Source organism: Anopheles bellator, chromosome 2, assembly GCF_943735745.2.
Source record: "Anopheles bellator chromosome 2, idAnoBellAS_SP24_06.2, whole genome shotgun sequence".
NCBI classification, from domain to species: Eukaryota; Metazoa; Arthropoda; class Insecta; order Diptera; family Culicidae; genus Anopheles; species Anopheles bellator.
Window position 1 is genome coordinate 79,967,663 of NC_071286.1, and position 27,942 is coordinate 79,995,604.

Below are 27,942 nucleotides of genomic sequence, written 5' to 3' on the forward strand. Positions count from 1 at the left end.
AGCAGCGCAATTCGAAGCGGCCAGTTCCGTGGGTATATTTACTTTCGCACGCTTACAGCCAGTTGCCATTTAAACGCTGTCCGTTGCACAGACTACGTGGTCCGCGTGGTCAGTTCGAATTCGAATCCCGTATTCGCGGTGTGTGCGTAGTGTTCGCGGTGGTTACAATATTAGGCTGGTTGGTTCGATTCGAAGGTGCCAGAGAGTGACGTGACGAGCGCGTTCCAGTTCGTTCAGGTTCCGCAGGGAACAAAAAAAAGAAGAAACGGAAAAGGTTAGTGCGAATTCTTTGGGCCAATTTGAGCACGTAGCGGCGTGATAGCATCTGCCAGCGCCCCGGGGTGCTACATTGTGGATACGTTGGCTCAGGATGATAAGGCCGCTTGATGGACCACAAAAAAGGAAGACCCAACGCGGTGTTCCTAGTTCCGCAACCACAGCCCAAACCAAAAGATAGTGCGCGCCGCGCGATTGTTTCGCGTTCTTGTTGGCGGAAAAGATTTACAGAACGCGATACACAGCAGCTCTTATCGCTGGCCGAAGAGCAAACGAGGGTTTCGGAAGCCACCGGCCACCCGGCTGTTGCTGGTCTCAAGTGGTTCAAGTAGTGTAGGTGGTCTGAATCTGATAGGAACTGGTACGTGAGAGTTAGCAATCGGATTAGTGATATCCTGCCGGTGACCGTGCAATGAAGCGAGTCGAATCGCTCAGGTGCGGACAATCGGGACAATCAACTGACGATCCGATCTGTTGCGTAAGAGTGTAAAAATGACGCAATCTTGACCCACTTTCGTCGTCGATAATGTCCGTCAAGGAACTTCGACGTTCTGATAACCGGTGAGCGGTGGCAGGTTTAGAAGGTGGCCAAAAATTCAAAGTGCAGTCGCGTGTATCTAAATCAATGGCCGGGGCACAAAAACCCCAACCGCCATATGTCCGTTCTGTTTCCAATTAGCATATCCTGTCACGGGATTCGCGGTATTTCACGGCGCGTTCCGACTAAAAACTGACCGCCGAGAACGTACGACTTCCGGGCGGGCCGGCGAACCTCGCGAGTCCGTCGCGCGGTACGGTTCAAGTGTTGGGCGGAACAAATGGGAATGTCTTCCGGTTGCACCGGCCGGCCGGCCGGCCGGCTGTTATTTACGATAGTGGCTCAATCCGAACTCCGGCGGGTCCTTTTGGTGCACTGAGCCGTGCCCACCGGTGGCCTAAGTTATGATGGCGAAGATGTTAAACTTACGATTAACTGCAGCGTCGTCGGTGAACGCGAACCCGTTCGAAACGAGGGCCACAAGTAGTGGGTCAGTAGGAACACTCGGGGGGCTTGGTCCTTGCTCGCTAGCTGTGAAAGGTGACTGCAGTGGACGATAAATTCTAGGCGCACCTTGAAGTGTACAGGAACACAAGTCTACTTCCTGCTGCCGCAAGTTGGTGAAAATGGAAATTGCTTGATGAAGATAAAAATAACTGAGCCCCGGTGGCCCCGGTTCTGGCTTCTCCGCCAGGGATCGCTCCGGTTTTCCGCTAAACAGGAGATATTTAGTTAGAAATTTGAAAGAAGTATTTGGATGATTGTTGTACAGTATTCACAGCGACATTTGGGTCAAATCTAGCCCGTTGGCCGCTTGCCAACAGCCAGCCAGCGGCCAGCGGATGAAATGTACCGTTGGCTCGGTCCACCGGTACTTGTTTAGCTCGATCGCGATCTCGGTGTAGATGAAGCGAAGCTCATGTTGTGCCCTCCGGAAAAGGGGTGGATGCGTAAAGTGGCATCTTCCGCACGATGAAACTCGGGACGGCCCAAGACAGGCTCCCAACACAGGTCTGAACCAAGGTTTGCTAAAGGTGTTTTGAACCCGTTCGAGCGCTGGAGGATTCCAACTGATAACGGAGCATCCACAACGAGCGAGCATGGGCAGCAGAAGAAGAGGAAGAAGTTCACAACATGTGGCCTGTCAATCAGTTGGCAAAAAATAAGTGGCGGCTTACTGCAGCTGCTCCGTGCAGCTATCGATGCTCCGTTCCGAGTTGTGTACATTATTTCCACCCGAAACAGCTGCCTCGCTAAGGACCACAATACGGGAGCATTCAGCTTCAGATAGTCTTAGGGTTTTTAGGCAAGCGGCGTAAGTGCTTTCCCCGGGGCAGCTCTTGGGCGGGTTAACTGGAAATAGAAAAGAGGGTACTATTAGGCCCCCTTTCGACGGTGGGTGCAAAGCACAATGGTGGCCATTTCATCAGTCGGGCTTCGCTTTTTTTCTCTACTTCACAGAGCGCGGTTCGTGAGAGCGCCGGACCGGAAGCTAGGTGAAGAAGAACGGCAAGATCCCGCACGAGATCGACGGCCGCTGGCGCGTGCCACTCCCGCGTGTTTCACTGCGCGACAGGAAGTTGAAGCTCCAGTCAGCCGAAGCTAGCTGCCCCGATTAGCCCTTCACAGCCGATTGACGCCGATAATCGCTTCGAAGCGGTAGAAAGCAGCAACAATGACTGAAAGTGCAGGTAAGTGAAGTCGCCGAGGTCTGGTTCTTTTCGCGTGTGATTATTTAATTACGATGTCACTAATCGCTAATTGATTTCCTGCGGCTGAGTCTGTTCGGTAAACATGTTTTGGCTTCTTGGATAGAGGCACCGTGACGGAGCCTAAACGGCCACCGGGCACTGGTTCCTGGTTGAAATTTGGGGGGGGCAAAAAATACGCCCTGTATCGCCCGAGATGGTAAACAAAATTCATTATATTCAAGTAAGCAGAAAAAAAACGGGTTAATCCGGCGGCAGACCCGGTGGCGCTTCGGTCGAGTTGTTGTGTTTGATCGACCTTCACGATCACGCTTCCCAGGCGTGCGCTACTTTGCGCCACGCGCAGCACGCATCAGCCATCCTTTGAGTCGCAGTTCGCCGAATTGTACCGCGCAGAATAAACACCGCGGCCGAGGGTTCGAACGCGACTACGGAACAGTTCACGGAGTACGATTGCATTTGCGGCACCCTTCCGATTGACACAGTTCCCAGGTGGCGCGGAGCCAGCGATACCAACGTCACCTGCGCCTGGAAGGTTAGCTCACATGGCATTGGTTGGCCGAGAAAAGGTCGCCCGCCATCGACGGCGAATTCTGTGACATTTGGAGAACAAAACCGAAAAACAAACCGAACACTCTCGATCGATGGGTCTCAGGACGCAGACATCAGATCCGCCCGAGCGATCATGTTGATAGGGAAAACCCGTAGGGTATCTGTCAGTCGATCTGAAGGGTCTCCTCCATTCCCGCATGCTCCGAGTTCCGAGTCGAGTTGGTGTCGGGACAATTACCCACATCCTTTGCTCGGTGCCAATTGTCACGCTTTTCGCGCTGCCACTAATCGGTTGACATTTGATGAACGGCGGATCGCAGGTGCGTCTGACCTTTTCTCTGTGGCCACGCCGCCAGTGACGGTGGCGACAGGTTCTAGTGCCGTGCCACCCAATCTCTATCTCTCCGCGAAGGGTCGGGGGCTGTACAGCCCCCGAAAACGCGAATCGAATCGATCAGAACGTCCAATGTCAAGAGCGGAGACCGCGGGTTCCATTCAGTGCCCGGTGCGCCGGTTTTTTTCCTCCTATCCTTCACTCCCTTCGATGACCTTGGCTGCATTTTCGGAGGGGTGGACTTCGGCCACTAAGTGCCCGGGCTGTGGTCAAGAAAGGATATTAAAAACATTAACCCTGACCCCCAACCGAGGTATCCGATGCCGTTCACCACGGGCTACAAGGATTACCGGTGACCCACATCGGTGATTTGAATTTCCGATTCGGGCATCGTGGGAAAGTTCTTGGGGCGGTTACGTGCGGGTTCCCTGCGCAGGCTGGCCGGGGTTCGGATTCTACGACCTGTGGTATGCTGTGTGGCGCAAATGACTGCGAAAAACTGCGGTTTGTGGTCAGTCCATCGGTCGCGTTATGAGCTTATGCTAAACTCCGGCGCTTACAAGGTTTACCGTGTGGAAGGTGAAGGACCCTCCCCGGCCAGGCTATCCCGGTCACCGTCAGTGAGTAAACAGATGCAAATGAAGATGCTTCCGGAGCGCGGCGGTTCGGTGGTTAATTTATTATTTAAACTTCGACAACGGGGCAGCAGAAAAAAATCAGAGGGAACCCTCAAAACAAGGCACAAGGTTAGGCTAAAGGTGGCCAATCGGCTAATCGATCTCGGTGGGATCGAATAAAATGCGCCCTCATCGGTTCCGGTGCTCTTGAGCGAGCGGTTCCGGATTCCGTACGGCCCGGTAAGGCCGCTAATCGCTGGCCGTGCTTAAGCCACGGATTGCACTACTTTAGTGACGAGCACCAGCGCAGCTTCCATTCTTCACCGCGTAGTGGCCGCCGGCTGACTAACAAAATGTGAAGCAAAAGTGAAAGTGGCACAAGGTTTTCGGTGCGCTGTTAACGAAAAGGGATGCCCAAAAAAAAAAAGGAATAGTTGGACCGTAATTGGCCACGCGATTCACAGTACATTTATTTAGTTTCCGTTTTTTGCCCGGGATCAACTCCTAAACGTTGCCCCGCGGCGTCTGCGGCTGGGTCGCTGGGCTTTTCGCAACTTATTAGCGGATGACCCGTAAAATACTATTGTTCTGATGGCCCACAAAAAAAGGATGGTTTTTCATCGGCAACCCCTTTCGGGGACACGATTAGGGTTTGGATCTCCTGTTTTTTTTTCTTCTACTGCTGCCCATCTCGAAACACGATACTCAATTGACGTCATTTGTCGCCGTTCGAAAAGCGACGGAGGTCTCAAGAGTTGCGATCTTCGAGCATAACTAATGTGCGCGCTGTCAGAGGAATAACCATAATTTTTAGCGGCAGCCAATATTGCCTCATCGAACGCCGGAGCTGAGATTGGGTGAAAGCACGGGGCACGAGGCTCGAGAATGTCGAGATTGGCGGTAGGGTTCTGTTCCCAGAGTATTTTTGTATCGCATCGTAACGTAGTATTCCATTACGCGATTACATAAAATATGCGGTTTTACGATGGGTCACCGAACGACGAGTGTGGTTTCATTGAGGTAGGTAGAGTGAGTCGACTTTACTACTTCATTACGTATTCTTACGAGCCGTCTAATGCCGCCAATCGATCGGCCGTGGTCGTCAGCCGTTGACGTTCTGACTAAAGAGGGATCGATTGAACCGGAATTTGTTTGTGTTCTTGTTCCTGTTTTACTCTCTGCCTTCCGGACATAACAAAAACCCGGCGACTGTGGGATGCTGTCACAATTTAGATTTTTGATGCTCAAAAATTAAGGCAGTAAAATATCTAGTAATAGAAAAATATTTGTTTTCATCTGCTGTAAATACGAAAATAATTATCCCTGTCCATCTACAATGCTTCTCCCTCTTCGGACCAACCCCCCAATCCAGCGTTCGGCGGTTGTGCTCGACCACAAACAATCTCAATCAGTTCCGATCAGTCTTGCTTTTAGCGTCTTTAACCCCCCCTATTTCCTAGTATTTAGCGTGAAACCGTGACATTAAGATCGCTCGAACGCGATCTTATGCGATCTTATCGATCGACAGCGATCGTGACCGGAAGTGCGGCCGTCTGTGCGTGAGGCTCGTAAAATAAGCCACCGGCGGACTTTCTTCCTCCGCTACCACCCGAACCGGAAGGAAGACATTAGCGCACAAGAGATGCCCGTCCATAAAGCAGAAGACGCGCGAGGAATCGAGGGTCCGAATCACCGAAAAACCGGGCAACGGCAAGGCACAAAAAAGCGGCATCTTAATAAAGCCGCTCTCGTGGCCTTGACCTACACGCGCGAGCCTGGCCCGGGTCCGCGCGAACGGCGCAAGAGTGAATGAAAACAAAAACAAGTCCTCTTCGCGGAACGGTTTTTGCGGGCGCGCGCCTCTTGCCGAGAGGTTCGACCACGCGGTTTTAGTGAATTAAAAATTGCGGCCTCGCGGCAGAGGGAGGGCCCCGGGGCAGGCAAATAATATTCAGCATAAAAATCATGCTGCGCGTATTCATAAGGCGCGACCGAAAAGGAAGCGACCCGCGACGTGAAGGAGGCCCATCCGAGCCACCCCCAGATCGCTTTCCTTTCCATGTGTTTTCCTTGACGGGTTTTCCCCTGGTCGCCGACTGCCACCGATCCGGGTGGTTCCGATCGGGTGTTTCGCTTCAAGACTCCGAATTAATGATTATTGCGACGCGCACCCAAACAAAAAGCGGGGTAGTTAATCCGCTCGGAGTGCGTCACGGTGCGGTGAAATAAGTTAATCATCTCTCGACTCAGCTCGGCTCGGTTCGGCTGGTGGGTCCGTGAAAATTCGCGTCTTGAAATGGAGCCCAAAAATGGACAAAAATACTTTCCACGTGGAGTGGAGTAGTGAATTTTTGCGCCGACCCACCGGGCACCTCTTAATGCGTTTTTTTTTCTTCTCACTGTCGCTTGCGTATTGTTTCGGGCCAGGTCGAGTGTTGGCTCTTTTCACCTTCACCGGCCACCACCAAAACGGCTCACACCGCGTCGGCTATGTGTATTTTGCATTGCTTATTTTGGGCAAATAATTGAACCATCCAATCCAATCCAATCCAATCCATCTCGTGGGGGGGCCCCACCGAGTGCGATCGGATTGAAAGCCATCGGGGATTGCATCATTTGCGTCCGATGCTTTCGGATGTGTGATTGTTGTTTTGTTTCTTCAACGCCGTTTCTTCGTCTTATTTCGTTTGGTTGTTTGGTTTGTTGGCCGGGTCATTCGAGGCTTGCCTGTTTTAAGAAGATTATTTGGCACCTAACGAAACGCCAACCAAAGTCCTTGCGCGGCGCAACTCGAGGTGGTCGATCGACTTTGAATCCGATCATTAAATACCTTTAATGCCGGTGACAGCTTGGCTCCGGTCCGCACAGCTGGCAGAGGCCGTTTTCCAATATCTAAGGGACATCTTGCAATATTTATTGCCAATTGTCCAGAACAGAACAAATGGCGTAGAGCGTACGGCATTGATCTGCCAATTTACGATACAAACGATCGGGTGCCCTTTTAAAAAGCTCCTGCTTGAGAGTTCTATGGGGGCCCGCCGGCCGCCCATGATGAGTTGTAGTTCCAGAATGAGGCTGGAGTTGGTAACAGAGAGCGTCTACGTCCAGATCCGCTGGAAGTGCCATTTACAGTTTGTAATTGTTTGCCGATGGCCCCCCCCGGAGGATGATGAAGTGTACCGGTTATTCCGGCGTCTCCCTCCTTAGGATGGTGGCCGATCGTCTGGCAATTAGCAATACTGGCTCCGGAGGGTGTAGCCACTCCTGTGCAGGTGCCACTTATCAGCCATCAAACGTGGGACGAGGACGCACTGAGCTGGGCGCTAGAGACGCGAGAGTTCATAATGAAGCGAACACTTGTTGGAGATCATTTGGGCGGCGGCATCTCGGGCACCCGGAGCATCCGTAATGGTCTCGCGATGCGTGTTGCGTTTCATTTTTGCCAACCGAGCCGAGTGCGAAACAATAAAACTGCACTTAAACGGAGGATTACGCTCGCGTACTTAACAACCGCTAATTACCGAGACCGGCATGCAACCGGCTTGGCGTGGAGCTTCCTCTACTCCGCGATACTTCGGATCGGGTGCGGGTGGTGGCCAATCCGTGTGGCCACCATTTCGCCAGAGTCGTCAAAGGTCGTCAACCAGCAGCGCCCGCCCCGGCCGACGGCAAATGGTGTATAATTAGTGACGGCGAGACGCACGAGCGGCCTGCAGGATCTGGTTTTCTTGGGCGAACTGATCTATGAACCGGCTACCTTGAGGTGCTGGCGGAGTTCGCGTCTCGTCGCGTGAATGATCGAGATCTAGATCGCTGCCGGTGGAACCTTGGGTGTGCGCGTGCGCATTAGGAGATATCCTCCAACAGCTTCACATTTGGTACGTGAAGTAACGTAGTTCCAGTTGCAGTTGTGGCAGTGCGGCGGCGATCTTCGACCGGTGATCTCGCATCCCCAGAAGCAATCGACCGAATAATCGGCCGACCCAACTCCGATGCGATTGTATTCGGCCTGACCTAACCTGTCAGTTGCCCGGGGACTCTATCATCAATCTAGAGCTGCAGCTCACAGCACTGCACCGTTGGTGGGTCGGGTTTTGCGATAAATCAGCGTGAAAACGTTTCGCACCGACTCACCGAGGCGGATCGGTCACCGGCTATTGACTTGGCGTGACGCCGACCTCCCCCCCAGATGGGCCGACCTCTCGGGCCGGGCTTTCTCGTCGCGAAACTAAAGAAAGGCTCGCCGGGGGGGTTAACAGATCTTCCAACCGGGCCGAACGATCGAGTGGATCGTAGATCGTTGCCTATCTTACTGTCAATTCTACTCAGACCCCGGAGACGTTAAAACCTTGTACGGTTTCGGGTAATATTCGTCGTGTAGCTGAAAATGGCGATTGTCAACTGTCCCAAAAAAGGCACTTGAACGCGGCTTCTGAAGGTCCCCCAGAAGAGCCGCCAAGGTGCATCAGAAAGGAAAGAAAGAAGCTGGGGGAAGACATAAAAGTAAACGCTTCAAGATCAGACCATCAAACAAGATCACGAGCGATAAATCAACATCCGACGGGCTGCCGTCAATGTTAGGTGGGTCCTCTTTAGTGTCCTCTCGGGCGGCTACCGTCTTGCCGTTGACATTGGAGGTGTGATGGCAAATCTTAATTAGTTTGCACTCCGCTGCTGATGCTACTGCTGCCCCCGGCCGGAAGCCCGCCGGAGAAAGAAAAGCCGAGCAAGTTTTGGGGGCCTCAGGATTGCTGACGGCCAGATACGGACCACGTTCGAGGAAGCGTTAAAAATGGTTAAACGATCGGTGAAGCGCGCCCCGCAATTAATTAAGCGATAGCGGATGACGGCGCAGAATCCTTCACGTGCCTCGTAAATCCATCGCTAGCGCCGTTGCTACGGGGCCTTGGTCAGGATGCTGCTGCTGCTGCTGCTGCTGGTCGCTACCGTCTACCGGCCGGGTACCGTGTAATTTGCCGCGGAAGGTCCGGAACCGCTCGGCGCTAATGTCACGCGGATCGAAATCTGGTTGGAAGCGGCCATCTTTCGCCACGGAGCAGCCCCCCCCAATCAAGGTCCACCAATTATCGCGTCACTTGCGATGGCGATTGCCGCCCGGTTGATCATTTTTACTAAACGAATAAGGAAGCGGTGGCCACCTGGTGCTCGTGGCTAATTCCCTATACTTTCTTCAAGGTGAAGGAGTTTTGCAATTATTTTTTTTTTGCTTTAGCAAAAATAGTTTTTTTTCTTTATTGTTCTTTACTGAACGACTGTTGATTGTGTGCACAAACTGCTGGCGCAAGGCAAACGATCGTCCACACTCGTCCATAATTCGTTTGCTCATAATTGAGCGATCAGGTGGATGCGATAGCCACGAGATGGCTGTTTTGCACACATCTCCAGAACTTTCACATCTGCAGCCTGCGATTAGCAGATGCCGTTCATTAGATACGCGATAACGAGTCGTATAAATAGCAACTGCAGCTGCGAGTCCGACTTATGTCGGGGGCTTTGGAAATTGCTTACGGTACTGGCACCGGGCGGGTGCGATCACGTTGCATACGATGTTCCGTTAATGCGGCCCGTGTGCATTCCCATCACATCGGCTCGGCCAGCACAAACACGGCGGCAGTCTGTGGAATGGAGCAATAAAGTCAACTCCGTCACGACACGGAAGATCCCCTCGGCCACAGCACGCTACGGACGACCATAACCCTGGCCATCGCTACAGACCTTTTGGTCGGGGACCGTTGAGAATTCCTTGACATTGAATTCCTCCGATGCCGCGCCGATCGTGTCCGAGCCCGCGATGTGCCGTGGTGTGAAGAAGCGGTCGCGGAACCTTAGATTCGCTTCCCCACGGCGGCGGGATGGATAAGTTTGTTTAACTTTCAAGTCCATTTTTATTCATTCTATTCAAACATCAATAGAAAATATTGTCCGTGCGGGTTCCTGTTTCATTCGGTTATTCTACTTTTTGTGAGGGTTCCACATTCACAGCTTCGCATATTTATGCTCAACAATGTTGTTAGGATGCGGATACGCCATTAAGCGTTTACTTTCGCCTTTTAAATTGATTTAATTCCTCAATTAGATGAGCTCCCCGGTTTCCTCGAACTTATCAATTCACCAAGACCAAGGTTTTCCTCGCTTCTCGAAGCGGAGTTAGCTTGGCACACGCCGCACGCCGGCTCACGGGAAACTATTACGCTAATTTGCAAACAGCCGTCTGAAAACAGTTGTTTTCCCGGGTTGGCTCCCGAGCACAGCGCCCCCAGCATAACATTATGTCGGTCGAAGAAGAAGGAAAAGCATGAAAAACGCTGGTTGGTTGCGTTTGCGGATGCCATCCTCCCCCGCTGGGGGGTGAGTTCTGTTGTTCGTCATTCGCGCAATGGTAGCGAATTGATTGGAGGCATGCGATATTGTTTTACAACCACACCGACACTTCATTGTTCGCGGCTGTCCGCATGCTCGGAGCGACCCGGCTTCAAGCACAACATATTGTTGCTACTGATGATGATGATGATGATGATGATGATGCTGCTGATGGTGGTGGTTCCCCATTAAGAAGCACCTCAAGCCCTTCGGTGGTGGCGTCAAAGAAAAGCCTCAAGCCAACGGGCTGCAGCTTCTCGCCGAAGGAAAGCCACAGAAATGCCATTGTGCTGGTGGGTGGCCGGGAAGCAGAAAATTTCTCTTTTAATTATAACAAACACCATGATTATGCAGCTGCACCGGTGCAGTGTGCAATTGCACCGCGCAAGATGTCGATGATGGAATGGAAGGTCCGGTGCGGCGAAAGAGGGCGTTAAGCGTTAAGAGCTACGGAGTCTATTTTCTTTTTCTGCTTCAACACCATTTCCTTCACCAATCATTGCGCAGAGGTGTCATTTATGGCACGAGCGCCGGCACTTAAAATGAGGATTGTTTTTTCTTCAAGTTTCTCGAGAAAGTGATGAATTATGCAAAGGGAAACCCCGACATGGCTACCGGTAGGTCGAAACATTGCGGAGCTCATTTCGCTAACGCCGAATCGTAACGTTTTCTAATGGCGATGGCCCCTCTGAGGCCCCGACTCTAACGTTCTGACCTCAGCCGGAGAACACGGCGAGAACATTTGTGTCCAACAATCGGCAGTGAGGTCCATGTTTTGGATTTCTCAACCAGCGGGGTCGGAGCATGTTTTATGCTGCAAAACCCTTCAGGTCGAGGTCAGCGCGATCGTCCGATCGATGTTGACCCTGACACGGCAATAAGAAATCACTGAAACCGATCAACTGTTAAGGCTAAGCGATTGCATCGAGGCTACTCTCGACGCACCGCCGCTCCACGACTGCTAAGTCAATTAGCCTGGCGACACTCGCGGGAATGTGCGGAGACGCGCCATTTATCGGCCCGTCGTCGTTGTTGTACTATGTGCCACTCGTGTTCCTTTTTTCTTATCGAAGACTCCGAGGCACCGAACAACAACATTTCGTACAAAACATCCTCACGTTCCGCACGTACTGGCGCTCCGGCGTGCCTGGATGCTCCAGCCGATAACGGTCGCCCCGGCTGACGTGTTCTCTAGTGTCCGACGACACGTTTTTCGGTCGTCTCTAGAAATGCTGAAAAGTGGTAACTCCAACTAGACACACCTCACCTCATCTAGTAGACTTGAGAGGGCCCGAAAATGTGCTGTTTGATGTGGCCATCCCCGACACGGCCAACACGATCGATCTAGCTATCTTAATGGACGGCCCACTAAGGGCCGATAAAGATCCGCCGTTCCTGCGTGTGGCCGAAGGAAATGTGTTGTACACGAGATACGAAATCGTGTTTGACCCAAAACACGAAACTTGAGTGATTTTCCTTCACCGCTGGATTTTGGGATGCGAATGACGTCTCATCAAGTGACTCATTCGACGTCAGTACTTGACGGGCCGTGTCGCTAGAACCTTCATCTTCGGGTGTGCTGGTTATTGGGGAGATATTTTTCAAATCGTAGCAGGCACTGAGAGTTAAGCCGCGAGCCCTTATTCGCATCATCGCGCGAGACATTTCGCGAACAAGCGCTCTCGCACCGGACCGCAAACAAGACAAGGCCCGGAGCCAGCGTCGGTGGCCAGCGAAGGTGAAAAAGAGAAGGGAAACCGTGATTTGCAACCAGCCCAAGTGCAGTTGCAGTGCAGTGCAGCGATTGTTTTGCTTCGTGTGCCCGCGGCCCCGTTCGTCGAAACGGGCTCCTTCGATCGCTGGTCGCTCGCAGTACACAACTTTCCTTCCACCGGAGCAGTCCGGAACGGTGCGCGCCGGTCTGTCGAACCACTCTGCGAAAACGGAACCAGAGCTCCGACGCTGTCCAGAGAGGCCGTGGTCCCTCGGCTGGGGAAATTTTGTTGAACGACCCGCGACTTTTGCGTGTCTTCACGTTGGGACAAAACTGTTGCGTGTCCCGAAGCCACCAGGGAGTTCAGAAATGAAAGTCGAACCTTAATCGGTGGGCAAGTAATTTTTAGTGGCCAGATAAAGACTCCGAGGACTTCGGGTGATCGCACCGGTGATTTACTATCAGAAGTCGGACGCCCCAGAACTGCTCCGTTGAGCTACTGAGTTGGGGGGAAGTTTGGTCGATAACGGAGTACGACCCGCGTGGCGCTGTTCCGGATGGTACCGTTGTTTTAGAGGGTGCCAGAGGCGGAACGAAGGGTTTGTTTTGTGTTGCTCTCAATTCCGCACCATTTAGCCAGCGGCCACCATTAGTGACGGTCGTGGTTCGTTCGAAGTGATAACGCTTCCGAGAGACTGTGATTGCTCCTTCGTCGAGATCTTCGTGGAGTGCGTTCCAGATTCAAAGTGTCTGTGATCGGTGGACATCTTCCAGACAACCCCACAGAAGGGTGGATAAGCCAAGTGTATCCCCGGAACCCGCGATGATACCGATTCTGGGCAACTTTGAGCTGAAAGAAGGTAGCGTAACCTGGCGTGGGCCGCGGGCCTCCTCCGTATAAATGTTGGCGGTGGGTTTTCATGTGCGTGTTATGCAGGCGGACGAGCAGGAAAAAGGTATTCGGTGCCCTCTCCCCCGTAGTAGCATCAGCACTTTAAATTTCTCCACCCCTCAATCGCACGGCCTCGATCGGCCGAGGCTATGTGGCACGGAACGCCCTCTGTGACAGGTTGCGGCCTCCACACCGTTTGTTTTCCGATTCAGTTCGCATTCGCTGCCCGTTAAATAAATGGTTTGCATTAAACAACGGGCTGACGTTAGGTTGGGATCGTTCCAAAATAAAGGGGCCAGCCCCGTACGTAGTCCGGTCCACTTCTTTGACATCTGTCGACCACAAGTCTACCGAAGCCAGGGCTTGAATTGGGGTTCACGAATTAGTGTTGCATGTCCTGATGTAGGTACAGAAATGCCTGGGATTTTGAATGAGTAGCCGTTCGTAGACCAGTAGTTGTTAGCTAGCTGGATCGTCACGCAGCCACTAACTACTGTCTCTCTATCTCTCTCTCTCCTTCTCGCTACCCACCAGGAGTGAAACAGATCGTCGGCGTGTCGGACATCACCGAAAATCGCAACATATGGCGCATGCTGATCGCCGAGTTCCTCGGCACCTTCTTTCTGGTGGCGATCGGCATCGGTAGCACGATGGGCTGGGCCGACTACAGCCCGCCGTTGACGCAGATTGCGTTCACCTTCGGCCTGGTGGTGGCCACCCTGGCCCAGGTAGGTACCAGCACCGCGCTCTACGCACGAACTCTTTCCCGCGCGACGACCCACTGCGAGGTGTGTTGATTGATTTACGGACCAGTTTGTCCAGTTTGTGTCCGTGGACCGGTCCGGCGGCGGCTCGCGGACGTGCTCGTGACCTCGGACAGCCGGAGATAACGGATAACACGGTCAGACCAGACCACACCAGGAGCTGATTTGTGAATGAATCCACGGCTGTGGGGTTCGGAGTTCGGTGTGATTCATCGAAAATGGCTAGATCACCCCGTGGTCCTTAAGATAGTCCTCCCCCTGATTTCGGTTTCTTTCACGGCTTGCCAATTGGTGAGAGGTAAAATGGAAGGCCGTGATGTCGACGGAGGTCGACATCTTGCGGTTGGTCCCAACGTTCGGTCCAGAGGCGCCCTAGGGCACGGTCATTACTGATGTCCGTTCTGGGGCCTGCTGCCCAGGGTTTGATGGTGCCACGGTGGAGGCAACTTCAATCAAATCGTGCCCGGCCTCATGTTGAATCGCACGCGACTCGATCGCACGGCGTCACCTTTCTCGCCGGAGCCGTCACCGTCACCGTCACGCTGCGGCACACGCTTTTGGGTGGTTGGGTCGCCCGTGGGGCTTAACACTACTTATGCTTCGATTGAATCCATTGTATTTGCCAGCCATTCGAGTGGTATCGAGAGTGGTTCTCGGGGAACCTCGGGCTGCCGAAGGAGCTATCGAACAGAGCTTGACGCCTTAAATCTCCTTCAGACCGATGGTGGTGGTTGTTGGTCCAATTACATTATCCGTATCCGTCCTAACGATGCTGCTTCCGACGCGGCATGGTATTCGCATCAGCGAACGCACTCGGCTTGTCGTGCGTTCGGCTGTGGGCTTGGCGGAATGCCAATCGGCAGGTTGCAGCAAACTGGAACTGAAACCGGCCTGAAAGGCTAGGCTGGTGGGGCTCTTAATGTTTATGCTTCAATCGACGGGCCAACACACGATCATAATCATTACAGAAACAATAACTGGCCATTAAAAACGATTCGATCAGGTTTGGTGCCCTCTGACCGGGCGGATCATTCTCTGCGTTCTGATCCCAGGCCCGAGAGAGGCGTAGTTGCAGCGCTCAGGACCCTCCTAACCGCGCGTGGTTTAGCTCAGCGCGAAGGTGAAGGTCCCCTCACCGAGCGGCAGAAGGAATGCGAAAAGTCAGAGCATTCCCAGCGAGAGGAATTTTCGCGCAATGACGTCAAGCCCGTGGCCGCCGTGGGCAAGAGCACACTCAGCGCGCACTTGAAGGAAGATTTTGATTGCGCCATAAAATGTGCAGCCTCGAGACCTCGAGAGTAGTGGCTTTAGATAACTCGCCGTGGTCTGTGGGTCATCAACGCCAGGGCTCCTGCTGCAGCCTTCGCCGGGCCCGAGTGACAGTGACAGTTTAATTAAAATCGTGCTTCGGCTAGGCTAAATCGAAGTTCGAGCCGCGTGATGATCACTGATCGCACACACGGCAATTAGCGGGGTCGAAGTAGGGCTTCTGGGTAGGGCGTGTAAGATCAACACAAAACGCTTAACGGCAGCCCTGGCCCAGTGCAATTAGATAATGAGCGTCTCATAAAGCCGCGGAACCGTACAGTGGAGATAGTGGCCCGACCCGCCGAGTGCTCCTGGGACCACACGCAGCAAGCGTCTTCTAATTCGGGGCGTCTCGACATCTGTTTGCCTCTTACCGCCGATAGTGTCCACTGGCGACACTGACGACAATTTACGATCAAGCGCACCGCACGGACCGGCAAGGACGGCCCCTATTGACACTGCCCACTGACTTTTCGGGGGCTGTGTTTGGGCAGTGCGCGTGCGATAATTACCGAGATAAGCACAAGCCGCGTTGGGTCAATATTTGGTGTGCATGCTGGGGCCGCCCGCAGAACAATCGGGCAACAATGTGGACGGCTGACCAACACGGCTGACCTATACCGCACTCTCTTCGGAAGGACGCAACACACGCTCTCTGGTGGTCTGGTTGCGTCAATTTCTCCACAAATTCCGATCGTTTTAGGTCCGATCATCTGCCGTGCCGGTGAGTGACTCATGCGCCTGTTGCGTTGCCTGTTGGTGGCGTAGAAAAGTGAATGGACTGTGACCCTGAAGAAGCCTGCCAAGGACGGGCTCCAGAAGAAAGTGTCCCCAGCAGATGTGTGCGCTCTTGGCGCTCTGGTTTAGCGCTCCCATCCCAGCATGCGACATTGCCACTGATGACCGTTTTTTTTCTGCGTAGAAAAAGATTCGTTACATAAAACATGGCCGCCACATGGTGCGTTGCGCAAAAGCGGACGGGATTCGCGCACGACTCCGTCGTCGAAAATGATTTAAGCGCATTCAAGGGCCCGGCCCGGAGGCCAATTCTCGTCGTCAGCCTAAACTTTGCCAAATTATCGACCGATTCCTGCGGCGAAGGAATCGACTTAATTGCGCGCGCGCGAAGCGGCTCCACTTTAGGGGCGCACCGCGGGGTCGCTTCAGGGTCACCGACTCAGGTGGGGTTGGGGCGCGGTGCGCATGCTTCGGAGGGTTCGTTCACTTCGAACGCCGTGCGAAAGTCGAGCAGCGCTTTTGATGGCAATTTAATTCGTGAACTGCGAGAGACCCCCCCGTTAGCGACATCGCCCATCGTCCGAGGGGCAACTCCGAGGGGCTGACTCACGTACGGACGCCTGGCGTAGTGCTAAGAAGTGGCGAAGAGCGCGCGTGCAATTGATTCAAACGCGCCGTTAACCTGTCAACGCGCTGGCTTCAGGTGCCATTCAACGCGGGCGTCGCTTTGACTCTTGCCGAGAGCTCCAGCGGGGTCCAGCGAGAGAAGGGTGTTGGCAGTGCTGGGTCGTGCCCCCGTAAGTTTCTGTACGTTTCTTACGTCGCCTAGGAGACTGAGAATGCTTAGATCTGAATTCCCAAAACCCAACTAAAGTCAGAAGAAGAAGATCTGGATGCATCCAAGTCCACGTCCAGGGCAAATCCGATCACCAAAGATCGATTCCCTTTTTCGGATGGATTGCGGGTGGCCGTCAAGAGTACACGCACCCCTTGGGTCCCTGGGTGACTGGGTTTTATTTATAATGCCCACCACTGCACCTTCCCATCAGGGCACGCGGTGATCGTGCGGAGAACCTCCTCGCGGGACGGGCCGCGCGCGCGCGCGCACCTTCAGTAACTTGTTTGGCGAATATAGCCATTGCATAATACCGTTCAATATAACATTGTGCCCTTGACATCTCGCACTCGCCGAGCCGGGCCCCGCCGGGTCGGGTCGGCGTTCTCTTTCGGCCGAAGAGCTCGCAGTACCTCGCGGCGCGATCGAGAGGAAACGGCGCACAGAAAAACAAACAACCAAACCGTGAACCGCGTGAGCCAAAGTGTTTGCGCCCGGTCCACCCGCCTTTTGGGCCTCCTTATCGGGGAAGGAGTTTGGAAGTCCGGTCCGCCGCGCTCACGTGATCGTGCAGAGATCACCCGACACGGTAGCACCCCGACACCGGTACATGGCTTCCATCCGCGCTGCTGCGGCGTGATCGGGAGCGAAAGTGAATGGCGGTGGCCGTGCGTTGAACGGTGCCGGCAGGACCAAGCCACCCGGCGGCCGGCGGCGGTTGGGGACAGACAAACTGGAACCAGCAGGCGTTTTTTGCTCTCCGCCTGGTTTTGGGTGACCCTAGCGCGCAAATTTCGAGAGAGAGCCCTCCCAAAAAAAAATTGAAGGGAATTACTTTTGATCGTGCCATTGTTAGGGGGCCAAAAGAAAAATGGTGATGTACCCTTGGAACCTGTCACTGTGGCAGCGCACTATGTTTCGAGTGTTCAAACCGGAACCGGACACCACGTGATCGCGATCGGGCGATCGATGATTGACGTTTGGCGGGCTCGCAAATGTCAACCCCTCAAATCGTCGTCTTTTCCAAGCCGACATCCGTGATTCGCGATCGCTGCCATGCTGAAGGCTCGTTAACCGGCGCAAAGGTCGGTCGGTCGCTCGTCTTCGTGCTCGTCTCATTACCGGCCGATCGATTGGCCAAAATTCGATTCTGCAATGTCGAGCGTGCGCAACTCACGCCTCCCGAGGTCGCGGATGGGACAGCGATCGGTTTACAAACGAGAACAAAAACCGATCCCGACAACATAAAGATCGGTTCGCGCCCTTCGCCCAATCAATCAGCGTATTGTCGGGGGCCCGGTGCGTGCGCGTGCCGTGTGACTGCAGCGCGACGGCAAGCGGCGAACCTCGCGATCTACATGTGAAACGAAATACCTCGGACCGAGCGTCCAAGCCGGGGCCATGGGCCCCACTTGATTGCGGATTTTTTTTGCGCAACAACCTTCTTCGACGGCCACGGGGTTCGTGATGCCCAAACGGTATCGTCCGGTCGCGCTTGTCACCGGTTGATTGCAAGCCGTCAATAATCCCTTCGGGCTCTCTCTCTCTCTCTCTCGGTCGGTCGGTGGTAGTGGTCTGACTGACCAGCGCGCCGTGCGTGACGGAACCGTTTAGGAGCCCCATCTAAATTACCCAGTTCGGGGACGGTGACATTGACCTGTCCGGCCAGCCGTTGGGTGGCCCGAAAGTAAAGCATCCCGAATCGATTGCCGAAATCGGATGCCAAAATGTGGTTGTGGCGAATGTTATGCTGAATGATAAATGTAAAAATAGAGCATAATGAGTGAATATTTAGAACAAAAATGCTGTCCAAGTTTGCAAAAATTATAATAATTTGGATGGTTGGCCTAACCTAACCCCTAACGTTAGCCGAACATAGAGTGGATAAAAAAGTAAATGGTTCAACATCAGATTATAACGTCGAACTCGTAAAATCATCAATCAGGTCGCATAGTGTTTATAAAAATCGACTTCTGTACAATCGTTACTTTAATGCCAACACGTTGTGTGTTGTCATGGTCTGACTTGGCCATTAGCCATTATGGACTACAATCGACCTAAAGGACTTCAAGTAGCTCACAGCTTCCTTCCGTTGACAGATATTGGATCATCGTGAAACAAATCGTGTTTCGTCGCGTTTATCCAAAGTTTCCTCTCACGCGAAGCCAAAATGATCCCTTTTTATGATTTATTCGTGGGTTGAGCATAATTTGTCCTATCATTTTCTTAAACGAAGCTACTTTGCACGCCCAAGCGCGAGGTGGTGGAATGCGTTTCTCTTGCGTTGCTCGCCAGCTCGAGCACTAACAGCCCATTTCCTGCCTCGCACATTACGCCATTTGTCTATTTATCAACGAATCAACGACATAATTGTAATGCTCGCTCTGCACTGCGAAGGGAGCTAATTACAGGCCACACCATAAAGAGGGGCCAGATGACTAGACGACAGGGCCCGTTCGCAAGAACTTCTCGACCGACAACCTCCTCGGGCTCGCGCCCTCTCACACGAGGGCTCTGATGCGCCTTCACATGTGCGTGGCTAGACAACGGCCAGCCAGCCAGCCAGCCCCGGCGGGTCGTGGCAGGCCCCACAAACCGGTTCACGTCGTCGAGGCTGCTGCCGCCGTGAACCTCGCACCTTCCGATCGATGAGTGATCAAACCCGTTCCAGCGAGGCGTCAACTCCGAGGTGCCTTCGCCCGATAGAACGGCTCAGAATCCGTTCGCTCGAAGCGGTCGATTGTTGCACACCACGCTGACCATTTGCAATTCCGATTCGCGTGTAAATTATGCGCACACCAGCATCGGTCATCGATCCGCCGTGCGATCAATCACGGGCGGCGGCAAAAATGGAGCAAAATGTTGCAAAATGGACCCGTCGCCGGCGGGCTTAGTGACGCAAGTCCGCGCGACAAACGCATGTGTCTGCCCTCCGATGCCGAGTGTCTCGAGACGGATTCCAACCTTCTGGTTGCCGAATCATTTCTGGCCTCACGGCACGTTTCACGGTTGTTCCCAGTTCTTGGCTGACAATAATAATTTAATAATTTGTTTGCTCCCCCCGCGAAATGGGGGTTACCCGGCAAGGCTTTGCAAACTACGCGCCATCAGTCGCGAGATCTTGTCGATGCTTCTCCCTGGCTGAGCGTTCTTTCGCATGATCGATACCCATCCGCCAACGTAATGTTCCTAATTGACACATAAATTAACCCACCCAGAGTCCCAGTTGCTGGTGCGGATACGTCACGACGGCTGGCCGTGTGCTCCTCCTTCTCGGGCTTGGTGCCGACTCTTGCCAACGTTTAACCAACTCTTGGTTGGTTTATTTACTTTGGCACGGAGGGCAATTAATTCTCCCGCATCAAATCTGAACGGAAAATGGCTCCGAGTTGCAGCTCGGAGTAGCATATTTAATTACGCCTTATGAGACAGCACGACTTTGTCGTTTGCTTAATGTGTCCGTACTTCAAATTAACCATTTGGATGACAAATTAGCTCAGTTCCGACGGGTGAGAAGGGATCGCTACTATCAGCCATTTGTTTGAGACAACAACTAGCAGCTTAAATGGAAAAGTTGTCTGTTGGTTTCATGTTGTAAAGTTATTTCTCTACCCTTTGAGGGTAACTTATTCTTACTTTTTGAGTATATTGGAGTATATTTGAGAGGTTGTTCTGAATGTTCCATTTACTTTATTTCGTTTCCATTTCTTTTTACAGCATTTCATGTTTTTTATGAATGAAAACTAAAAGTTCATTAAAAGTACTTTTGTGGTTGTGGGACCAGTTAGATTAAAAAGAATGCTTCACACATGAACGTAAAACACTCCGGAATCCAGTGAATCCGGGAACGATCAGCAAAAAGCTGGTGCCCCATAAATCCGTGCCACCAATAATTACCTACGCCGCGGTGATCGAAAACATTTATTATTATCATCATTTTCACGCCCGGCCGGTGCGTGCCGGGGGTGAGCGAGTGAAAAATGACCATCGGCCCGTGAATCGTGCCCAACGTGACGGAACGGGGCGGTGTTGCTGCTGTGGCTAAAGTTCACACATTTTTCAGATCACCACGCGGCACGCGCAGGGATCTCTCGAGGGAGGGTTTTTATGCCACCAATCGGGTCCGTGAGAAAATAGGACCGGACCGTATGTGTGGCACGTGTGATCGCGAATCGCGCGCCCGGCTCCTTCGCAAGCGAACAATAAATCGGACGTCTTAACGCCCGTCGCGAGATCGCGATCGCGCGCGTGCTCGTGTGCGTCGAATTGCGTGGAACGAATTTGTGCCTTTTTTGTGGGGTGGCCGCATCGGCCGTAGCCAATTTGTGTCTGGAGCACGTGTACACGCGCGAGAGGATCGCGCGTGCGCCGCGCCATTCACCCTTCGTTCTTCCCAATTCTCGAGATTGATTTTTCTCACCCAATCGTGGTACCCTTTACTAACTATTGTGTTCTCGTTTTTTTTTTGGTTCCCTTTTTTTCGTTCTATTTTTCCTCTCTAGGCGTTCGGGCACGTGAGCGGATGCCACATCAATCCGGCCGTTACGATCGGGCTGATGGTAACGGGAGACGTCAGCATTCTGAAGGCAGCCTTCTACATCGTCTCGCAGTGCATCGGTGCGATCGCAGGAGCGGCCGTCATTAAGGTACTAGCGACAAGCCCGTTGTTGTCCTTTCAGTGGCCACGTCACTATCGTCCGTTTCTCTGTTTAATTATCATTTTCAAACGACGCCCAAAAATCATTATAAATTCTATCGATTTTCCGCTTAATCCCCTTCGTGCTTTCCAGGCTGAAATGATACGATGTACCTGGGGCTAGATAAGCAAAATCAGAGTGTACTTTTGCTTATGAAAAATGGAACCATCCGCACCATCGAGAGAGGGCGAGGTCAGCCGACGGTTAACGACGAGTTACGAGGGCGTTCCATTTTTCAAACAATTTTCCCGCAATGCACGCAAACAGAGCTCCCGACGGCGCGCCCAACCGGAATGCACTTTCGATGTTGGGCCCCCCGATTCACGGGGCCCACCCCATAATGCCTGCATGTTAATCATGGGCTCATGAAAGAGGTGAAAAAAGAAATATGTCAACAACAACCCGATGACGTGCACAACCCCGACAGCCGGGTTCTTCCCCACGGTGCCTGCAGCACCACCGGGCTTTTCGGTGCGTTTTGAATGCAACCAGCGGAAGCGCAACAGCCCTGTCAGCCGAGGGCTCAATCGGAACGGATTCAATAAAAGTCACCGGATGGCCCGCTGACTGGCCGCGTTACGGAAAGTGTTTAAAATTCACAAAACCGAGTTGCATAAAGCTCGCAGCTGTCAAAGATGAGCGCCTCCTTTTCCTGCCCCAGCCCCATGCGGTGCCGAATTGCGCCACCGTGCGCATCGCAGCGCAAGCGAAGCGGATAAACAATACGCGCCAAACTGCGCAAATGCATCGCTCTAAGCTCGCTCGAGCTGTCTGTCAGTCTCCGCCATCGGGCTTGCCATCTTGTTTGGCGAGCGTTTCAATTGGTTTTGTTTGGCGCACTGCAACAATGGAAGCGCACCGGGCCCAGGGTTTAGGTGTCGATCATGGGCGCAACCCGTTGCACACGGCGATCTCCTTATGTCATTTGCATTTTATGATTCTGCGTACGAGCCCCGGCGGAGCGATCGATCTTCGCCAATGGGCAGGCGAAATGCCAAGGTACGGCCCTGGTTTGCTGGGCCAACCAAAATATGCCCCTTTTGTTGCACCCATTTTGCGAAATGGCACGGCGGTGGCAAGAAAAGTGCAGTCCGCACTGCACCTTGCGCAAGGACAACTCCTGCTGGAGAGGCGTAACCTTTAACGGGGAGCGGGCCGGCGTCAAAAATGGATCAAATAAACGCACTTCGACATGCACCACCATTCCGGTAATTGGCGTGCATTGTGTCGCCCGGATCGGCCATTTTCGGCCACGGTCACGCAGGAAGATTGATCGGCAGACATGGTGACTGACTGGCGAACATTGGTGTGGTGTCATTTTGAAGTGAAGAAATCAATCAAAAAGGAGACTGGCTTATGCTAGAATGGCCCACATTTGCCCGACGCCGACAGATCGCCACAATCAAGGTTCGGTTTACGGGAGCGAAAGAGGACGGGTTTTTTGGGGTTCTCCAATATGTCCGACTGATGCTTTCAACAGTCACGAGGGGTCCGAACGAGGTGGAAATTGATTTGTTGAAATTGATATTTTTCGATGCTTGTACATTTATTTGAAAGATTGATTCATCAAAAACATTTTATGGAAAACAATTCGTCGTCTAAGTTTTCAGTTTCAATTTCGCCAAAGAACCATTCAGCCAAGATTGCTTGGTAGTTCCGTTTAAGTTGACGTCCTGCCACCTTGAAACTGAGTTTTTCATATTTTCCTATTTTCCACAATCAAAATTATATTTTACACAATGCAATGAATGAACCTTTCGAATAAAAGTTCAAGCATCGAACAATTCTTAGCGTTTTTTCTTATAATCAAATGAAAAACAGAATCTTTTGTGGCTCAGCCTGTATAAGAGTCGTTAAATATCGTCCTCTATTAGACATGATCGCTTAGAGAACGACATTAAATTTTGCTTTCAGTAAATGTCCACACGCGTCTGCGTTGTTTAATCTTTGTAGGAACTAAAGAGGTACGGTTACGCCCCACTTGAAGATGAAGGTGGCCCAAAACCTAGAACTGGTCAGGACCACACATGCGTCGAACGTCACTCTGTTGAGGCTCTTTAGGAGCTAGTTTAAGCCCCATTAGATGGCCCCTTTTCTAATCAAACACCGTTAAAGGTGTCATCAAAGTCACAAAACTGACGCCATCTTGATATGGGCCCCGTTTTGCATCGATATCGAAGAACGCGTCGGTGGTTCATTCAAATCGGCCCATAACCTGTCAGCCTTCAGTGGCGGTTTGGGCCGTAACTTCAGCACGGAATGACAAATTTCCTTGCCGCCATCAATCAGTATGCCGACAGTTCGCTCGTCTGTGGCACACGAGACACCTTGTCTGGGTCGGTGGGCCCGGACGGAGTTCCAATCCCCGGTGCAGCCTTTGAAGCGGAGGCCCAACGGCCCTTAACGATGGCCTTAGGATCTGGGCACCCTCGTATGGGTGCCACGCACGCTCGATCTATAATCCAATTTTCGGAAGACGTAATAAGGAACTGGACCCATACTCCGGACACATGTGTGACTGGCGTTTAATGTTTCTTTTTCGCCGGTCCGACCCCTAGCCCGAGCGAGCGGGGCTGGACCTATTCATTAGTGATCCCCTTGTCCTAAACCTTGACCGAATCGAACGCACCGCAAACCGGTTAGCGACCGCGGAGGGCAGATCAATCCAATTTTGAGCAGCAGCGGCCACCGAACGCCTCAGAAGTGCCAGCGTCCCGTCCGTCCTAGCATTGGCCTATGGCCCAATGCCTCACGGACCCGTGGCCGGTGGGCCGGTGTTTTGTGTTGGCGGCTGTTTTGGTCACCTGCCGCGTGTTCTGTTTTTTCGGTGATCACGTGACACGAGCTTCGTCGAGTGTTGGTCCAGCAAGTCCGTGACATGGGTGACACCTCTTGAGGAGTGCCTTGCGCGTTAACATTCCATCGGGCACCCGAATCGATCGCCGGTGGCCGATCTAATCTGATTTAATTACGGTAGCGTCCGAAAGAAGCTCCTAGGCTAGAATGGCGCACGGTGCGCACGACGTGTCCCTCCGCTTGACGGCTGACATTCTACGGACCTGGCCGATTCTGGTACCAGCAGCGCTGCTGAAGAACCGCGCACCGCACGTTAATTGGCCGCGGCCTTCGAGGGTGCGCGTAACTCGGGCCAGACTAATGGCGCGCGCTCGTCCTAACTGAGCCGCGTTCCGCGTCTGCGTAAATTGCATTACGCAGCGTGAACGTGCTAAATGCGTGCGCGCCTAATGGTGAGTTTCGATTAAAACGTCGCTAGTGGCCGGTGGGTCGGTCGGCCGGTAGCCGCCACCGTCACCACTTAATTTTTGCTCCAGTCCAGTCCGGCCGGCCGCCGCCGCCGCCGCCGTGCGTTCTTGTCGTCTGCCGGACCATTTAAGTGCCCGTACAGCAAATTGACGTTTATTTTGTTTATTCGATCGACATTTGCCGGAGCGAGTCGTTTGGGTAGTATTGGCCATTGTGTCCGGATAAGGTCCGGTGACGCAAATCTTATCGGCAGTCACTGTCACCGAGGTTCAAGCGGATTAAGGCGCTGGATGTTTCCCGAGTTTTCAGTAAAATATGATATCAAAGGAAAAGTCCAGAAATTCATCCGAGTTTCAAGGTGTCGAACTCAAGCATCAACGATCAAAGTTCTAACAAGTTAATATTGTAGGGGTCCAAGGCATTAAGGGACTACTTCCGACGTGCTAATTGGATTATGATTCAGGCGCCTAAACCAATCACTACGACTGCATTTAAACTCCAAAGGACCTCATTCCCCAGGCATCGAACAGGTTTCACGGTTCTAATTCGCTCCGTTACACGTTTCGCAGGCCGCAACCCCGTCGGAGGTGGTCGGCCGTCTCGGCGTGACCGGAATCGCCCCGGGACTGTCCACCGGGCAGGGTGTGCTCATCGAGGCGCTCATCACCTTCATCCTGGTGTTCGTTGTCCACGGCGTGTGCGACAATCGCCGTTCCGACATCAAGGGTTCGGCCCCGCTCGCTATCGGACTCTCGATCACTGCCGGCCACCTGGCTGCGGTAAGTACCGACCCCACGCGATTCCGACGGCCGATATCGCCACCGACCATGCACCGACATTGACCGAGTTCTGGGTGTGTCTCGTTTGCAGATTAAGTACACCGGCGCCAGCATGAACCCGGCCCGCTCGTTCGGACCCGCCGTCGTAATGGGTGACTATATCGATCTTTGGGTAAGTCCGTCCATCGCGAGCGGGTCATCAAACGTGGCCTAACCAATTCGAACGCCCTTTACTTCGCAGGTGTACTGGGTTGGGCCAATTGTCGGTGGCATCGTGGCCGGTGCCATGTATCGTCTGTTCTTCAAAGTAAGAAAAGGTGACGAGGAATCAAATTCATACGATTTTTAAGCTTTTCCCTCTTCGCACAACTCCACACCCACCCGATCCGGTTGTAAGAAATTTAGACCATCGATCGCCACCGGTTCGGTGGCCACCGAAACCGGCAAATCGCAAGGAACCCATCAGTCCGTGTCTGCGGTATAAGGCTTCATGTGTGTCCTTGAAGAGAGTGTGTCCGGCCAAAAACGAAACGCATTCGATCGAAAGTCGACATTGGAAACACCCGTAACCCGTAACTAGAAACCATAGGTCGTCCTGAATCTGTGCTGCGAACGATGGGAACGGAACGCTTCCTAACAGACCCTTCCCCCCCATTACTAGCATCCCCTGACTAAACTCCGTTCCTCCCCCCGGGGGACGGGAGGCGAACTCACTGACTTTGTGCTAACATTGGTTTTATTTCTCTTTTCTACATCTTTTCCAACCACGCACACCGAATGTCTGATCGGATCCGCGATCGTGTTCATGCGATGCGGTGCGGCTGCGCGGCGGTTCATTCGTTGCGGCCCTCTAGATGAACACTAACAAAGTAGGGCAGGTGACTAACGACGCTCAGTACATTTAGCCCGGAGAGCGCAATCCGCTAGCCCATCTTCATCCGCGGGTCTCTACTGACGACTAACTTTATCAACCTAAAAACCCACACAGACATGCATACACAGCCACATAAACATAGTTTCCGTGCGAGGGTGGTTTCGGTTGCGAGATGAATATTTTAACCCCAACAACGGCGTGGGCTTTACGGCGCGGCCACGTGGCGCGAGAAAGTCACGGCCTCGTCTCGGCGGCGGCAGCAGCACAACGAGGTGCGACAGAACCGATTATCGTGGGACTTTACAACTAAAGAGCGCAGCGCTTCTGAGGGTCATTAGCCACGAATATTTATTTATTGGATGTTTAAAAAAAACACGATCAAGGTATTGGCATGATAGGGCGTGGATGAGCGGGGAACACCACCCGATCATCGTAAGGACACCGTTTGAGAATTACACTGATATTCGACACGATTGATTACCGATGTTTGTTTTATCTAACCAATCTAACACACCAACGGGTGATCACCGCAACGCACTCGCTTCCCGTAAAGTCCGCTCACTACTCCACTAACCTTCTCGTGTATGTGGCCTAATTTGCGTTTGCGTAGAAATGGAGCACTCGAATCCTGCGGTCTCGGACTTCTCGGAGATGAAGCACACCCTGGAGTGCTGTAAATAGTTCTAAAAGGTATCGTTTCAAAGGAACAGTTGGTGGTCACTTTTCCGGTTTTGGTTGTGGCAACATCACAAGTGGCTAGCACCGCGCCAGGCGACGTTTCTTGTTAATTTGTATCTCTTGGTATTGTTACACATCACCCATTGGCGCCCTGGCCACGTTACTCGTGCACGCACGTCCACGTATTTGCGTAAGGTTTTGTTTTGTATTTTACTATCTTATTTAACAAGTGAGTTCTACCACTCTGCTAGGCGCTTCGGTAGGTGGAAATCGATTAGAAATTAGGATTGGCTAGAAAAGCAGAAACCAGAACAAGGTTAGAGTACACAGCCGAATCGAAAACTACAAACAGACAAAACCCGGCCCAGAGATAAGACGAACGCAAACAGAAAAATCCAAATCAGTACTGGTACCCTCAGCGGGACCCCAGCTAAAGAGATATAATCCGTAAGTTCTATTTATGTATCATATACATCGGAATTTACCAAAAACAGCAGTGTTGTTGTAGTAAGTGAGAGAAGCTCTTTAAATAAACACCAATAAAAAGTAATGAAAAGCATCAGCGCGTTTCGAGCGCCGCGTCGAGCACTTGGTGACTTTTGCACCCCAGTGTGGCGTAAGTATTTCCTATTGTTTGAGATTTGGGTCGTGCCAGTGTGGTTCGAGATTGTGGTTTTAGCCGGCTGCCAACAATAACCGGGGCCAAGTATTAGTATTGTTTCCTTCAAGCACGCAGATATTCCTTTCTCGAAGCGATTGCCCAGCCGGCGAGACGAAGACGCCGTCCCGTCACCGAGCGGATGGCGTGCAAAATTGTGTACACAAAATCGATGGCCTCTCCCTTGAGCTATCGGGCCGAATGTCACACGCCGCCGCGGACCAGACCACCTACGCTTGCCGCTGACGGTGGGAACAATAAAACGAAAATCAATAACGATCACTAGCGCGTCTGCCCTCGAGAGGCTGCCTTCGGCAATGCCAACCTTTGGCCA

At 52.6% G+C, this 27,942-nt stretch overlaps 1 protein-coding gene across 6 annotated transcripts; it reads left to right on the top strand.

Annotated features, from left to right (window-relative positions):
* The first annotated feature begins 94 nt into the window (after window positions 1–94).
* Window positions 95–27,484, top strand: LOC131210377 (aquaporin AQPAn.G). Of its 6 annotated transcripts, XM_058203615.1 has the most exons (8): window positions 95–274; window positions 2,276–2,505; window positions 13,548–13,741; window positions 21,161–21,304; window positions 25,189–25,398; window positions 25,490–25,570; window positions 25,640–25,705; window positions 25,796–27,484. In XM_058203615.1, the coding sequence occupies exons 2-8, from the start codon at window positions 2,490–2,492 to the stop codon at window positions 25,880–25,882; spliced, it is 798 nt and encodes a 265-aa protein (XP_058059598.1). In that variant the 5' UTR covers window positions 95–274; window positions 2,276–2,489; the 3' UTR covers window positions 25,883–27,484. The 6 variants fall into 6 exon arrangements, with proteins under 6 accessions (XP_058059598.1, XP_058059602.1, XP_058059601.1 ...); XM_058203618.1 differs by lacking the exons at window positions 95–274; window positions 2,276–2,505 and adding an exon at window positions 12,775–12,981 and having other exon boundaries at window positions 25,640–25,715; window positions 26,253–27,484; XM_058203614.1 differs by lacking the exons at window positions 95–274; window positions 2,276–2,505 and adding an exon at window positions 12,775–12,981.
* The last annotated feature ends 458 nt before the right edge of the window (window positions 27,485–27,942 follow it).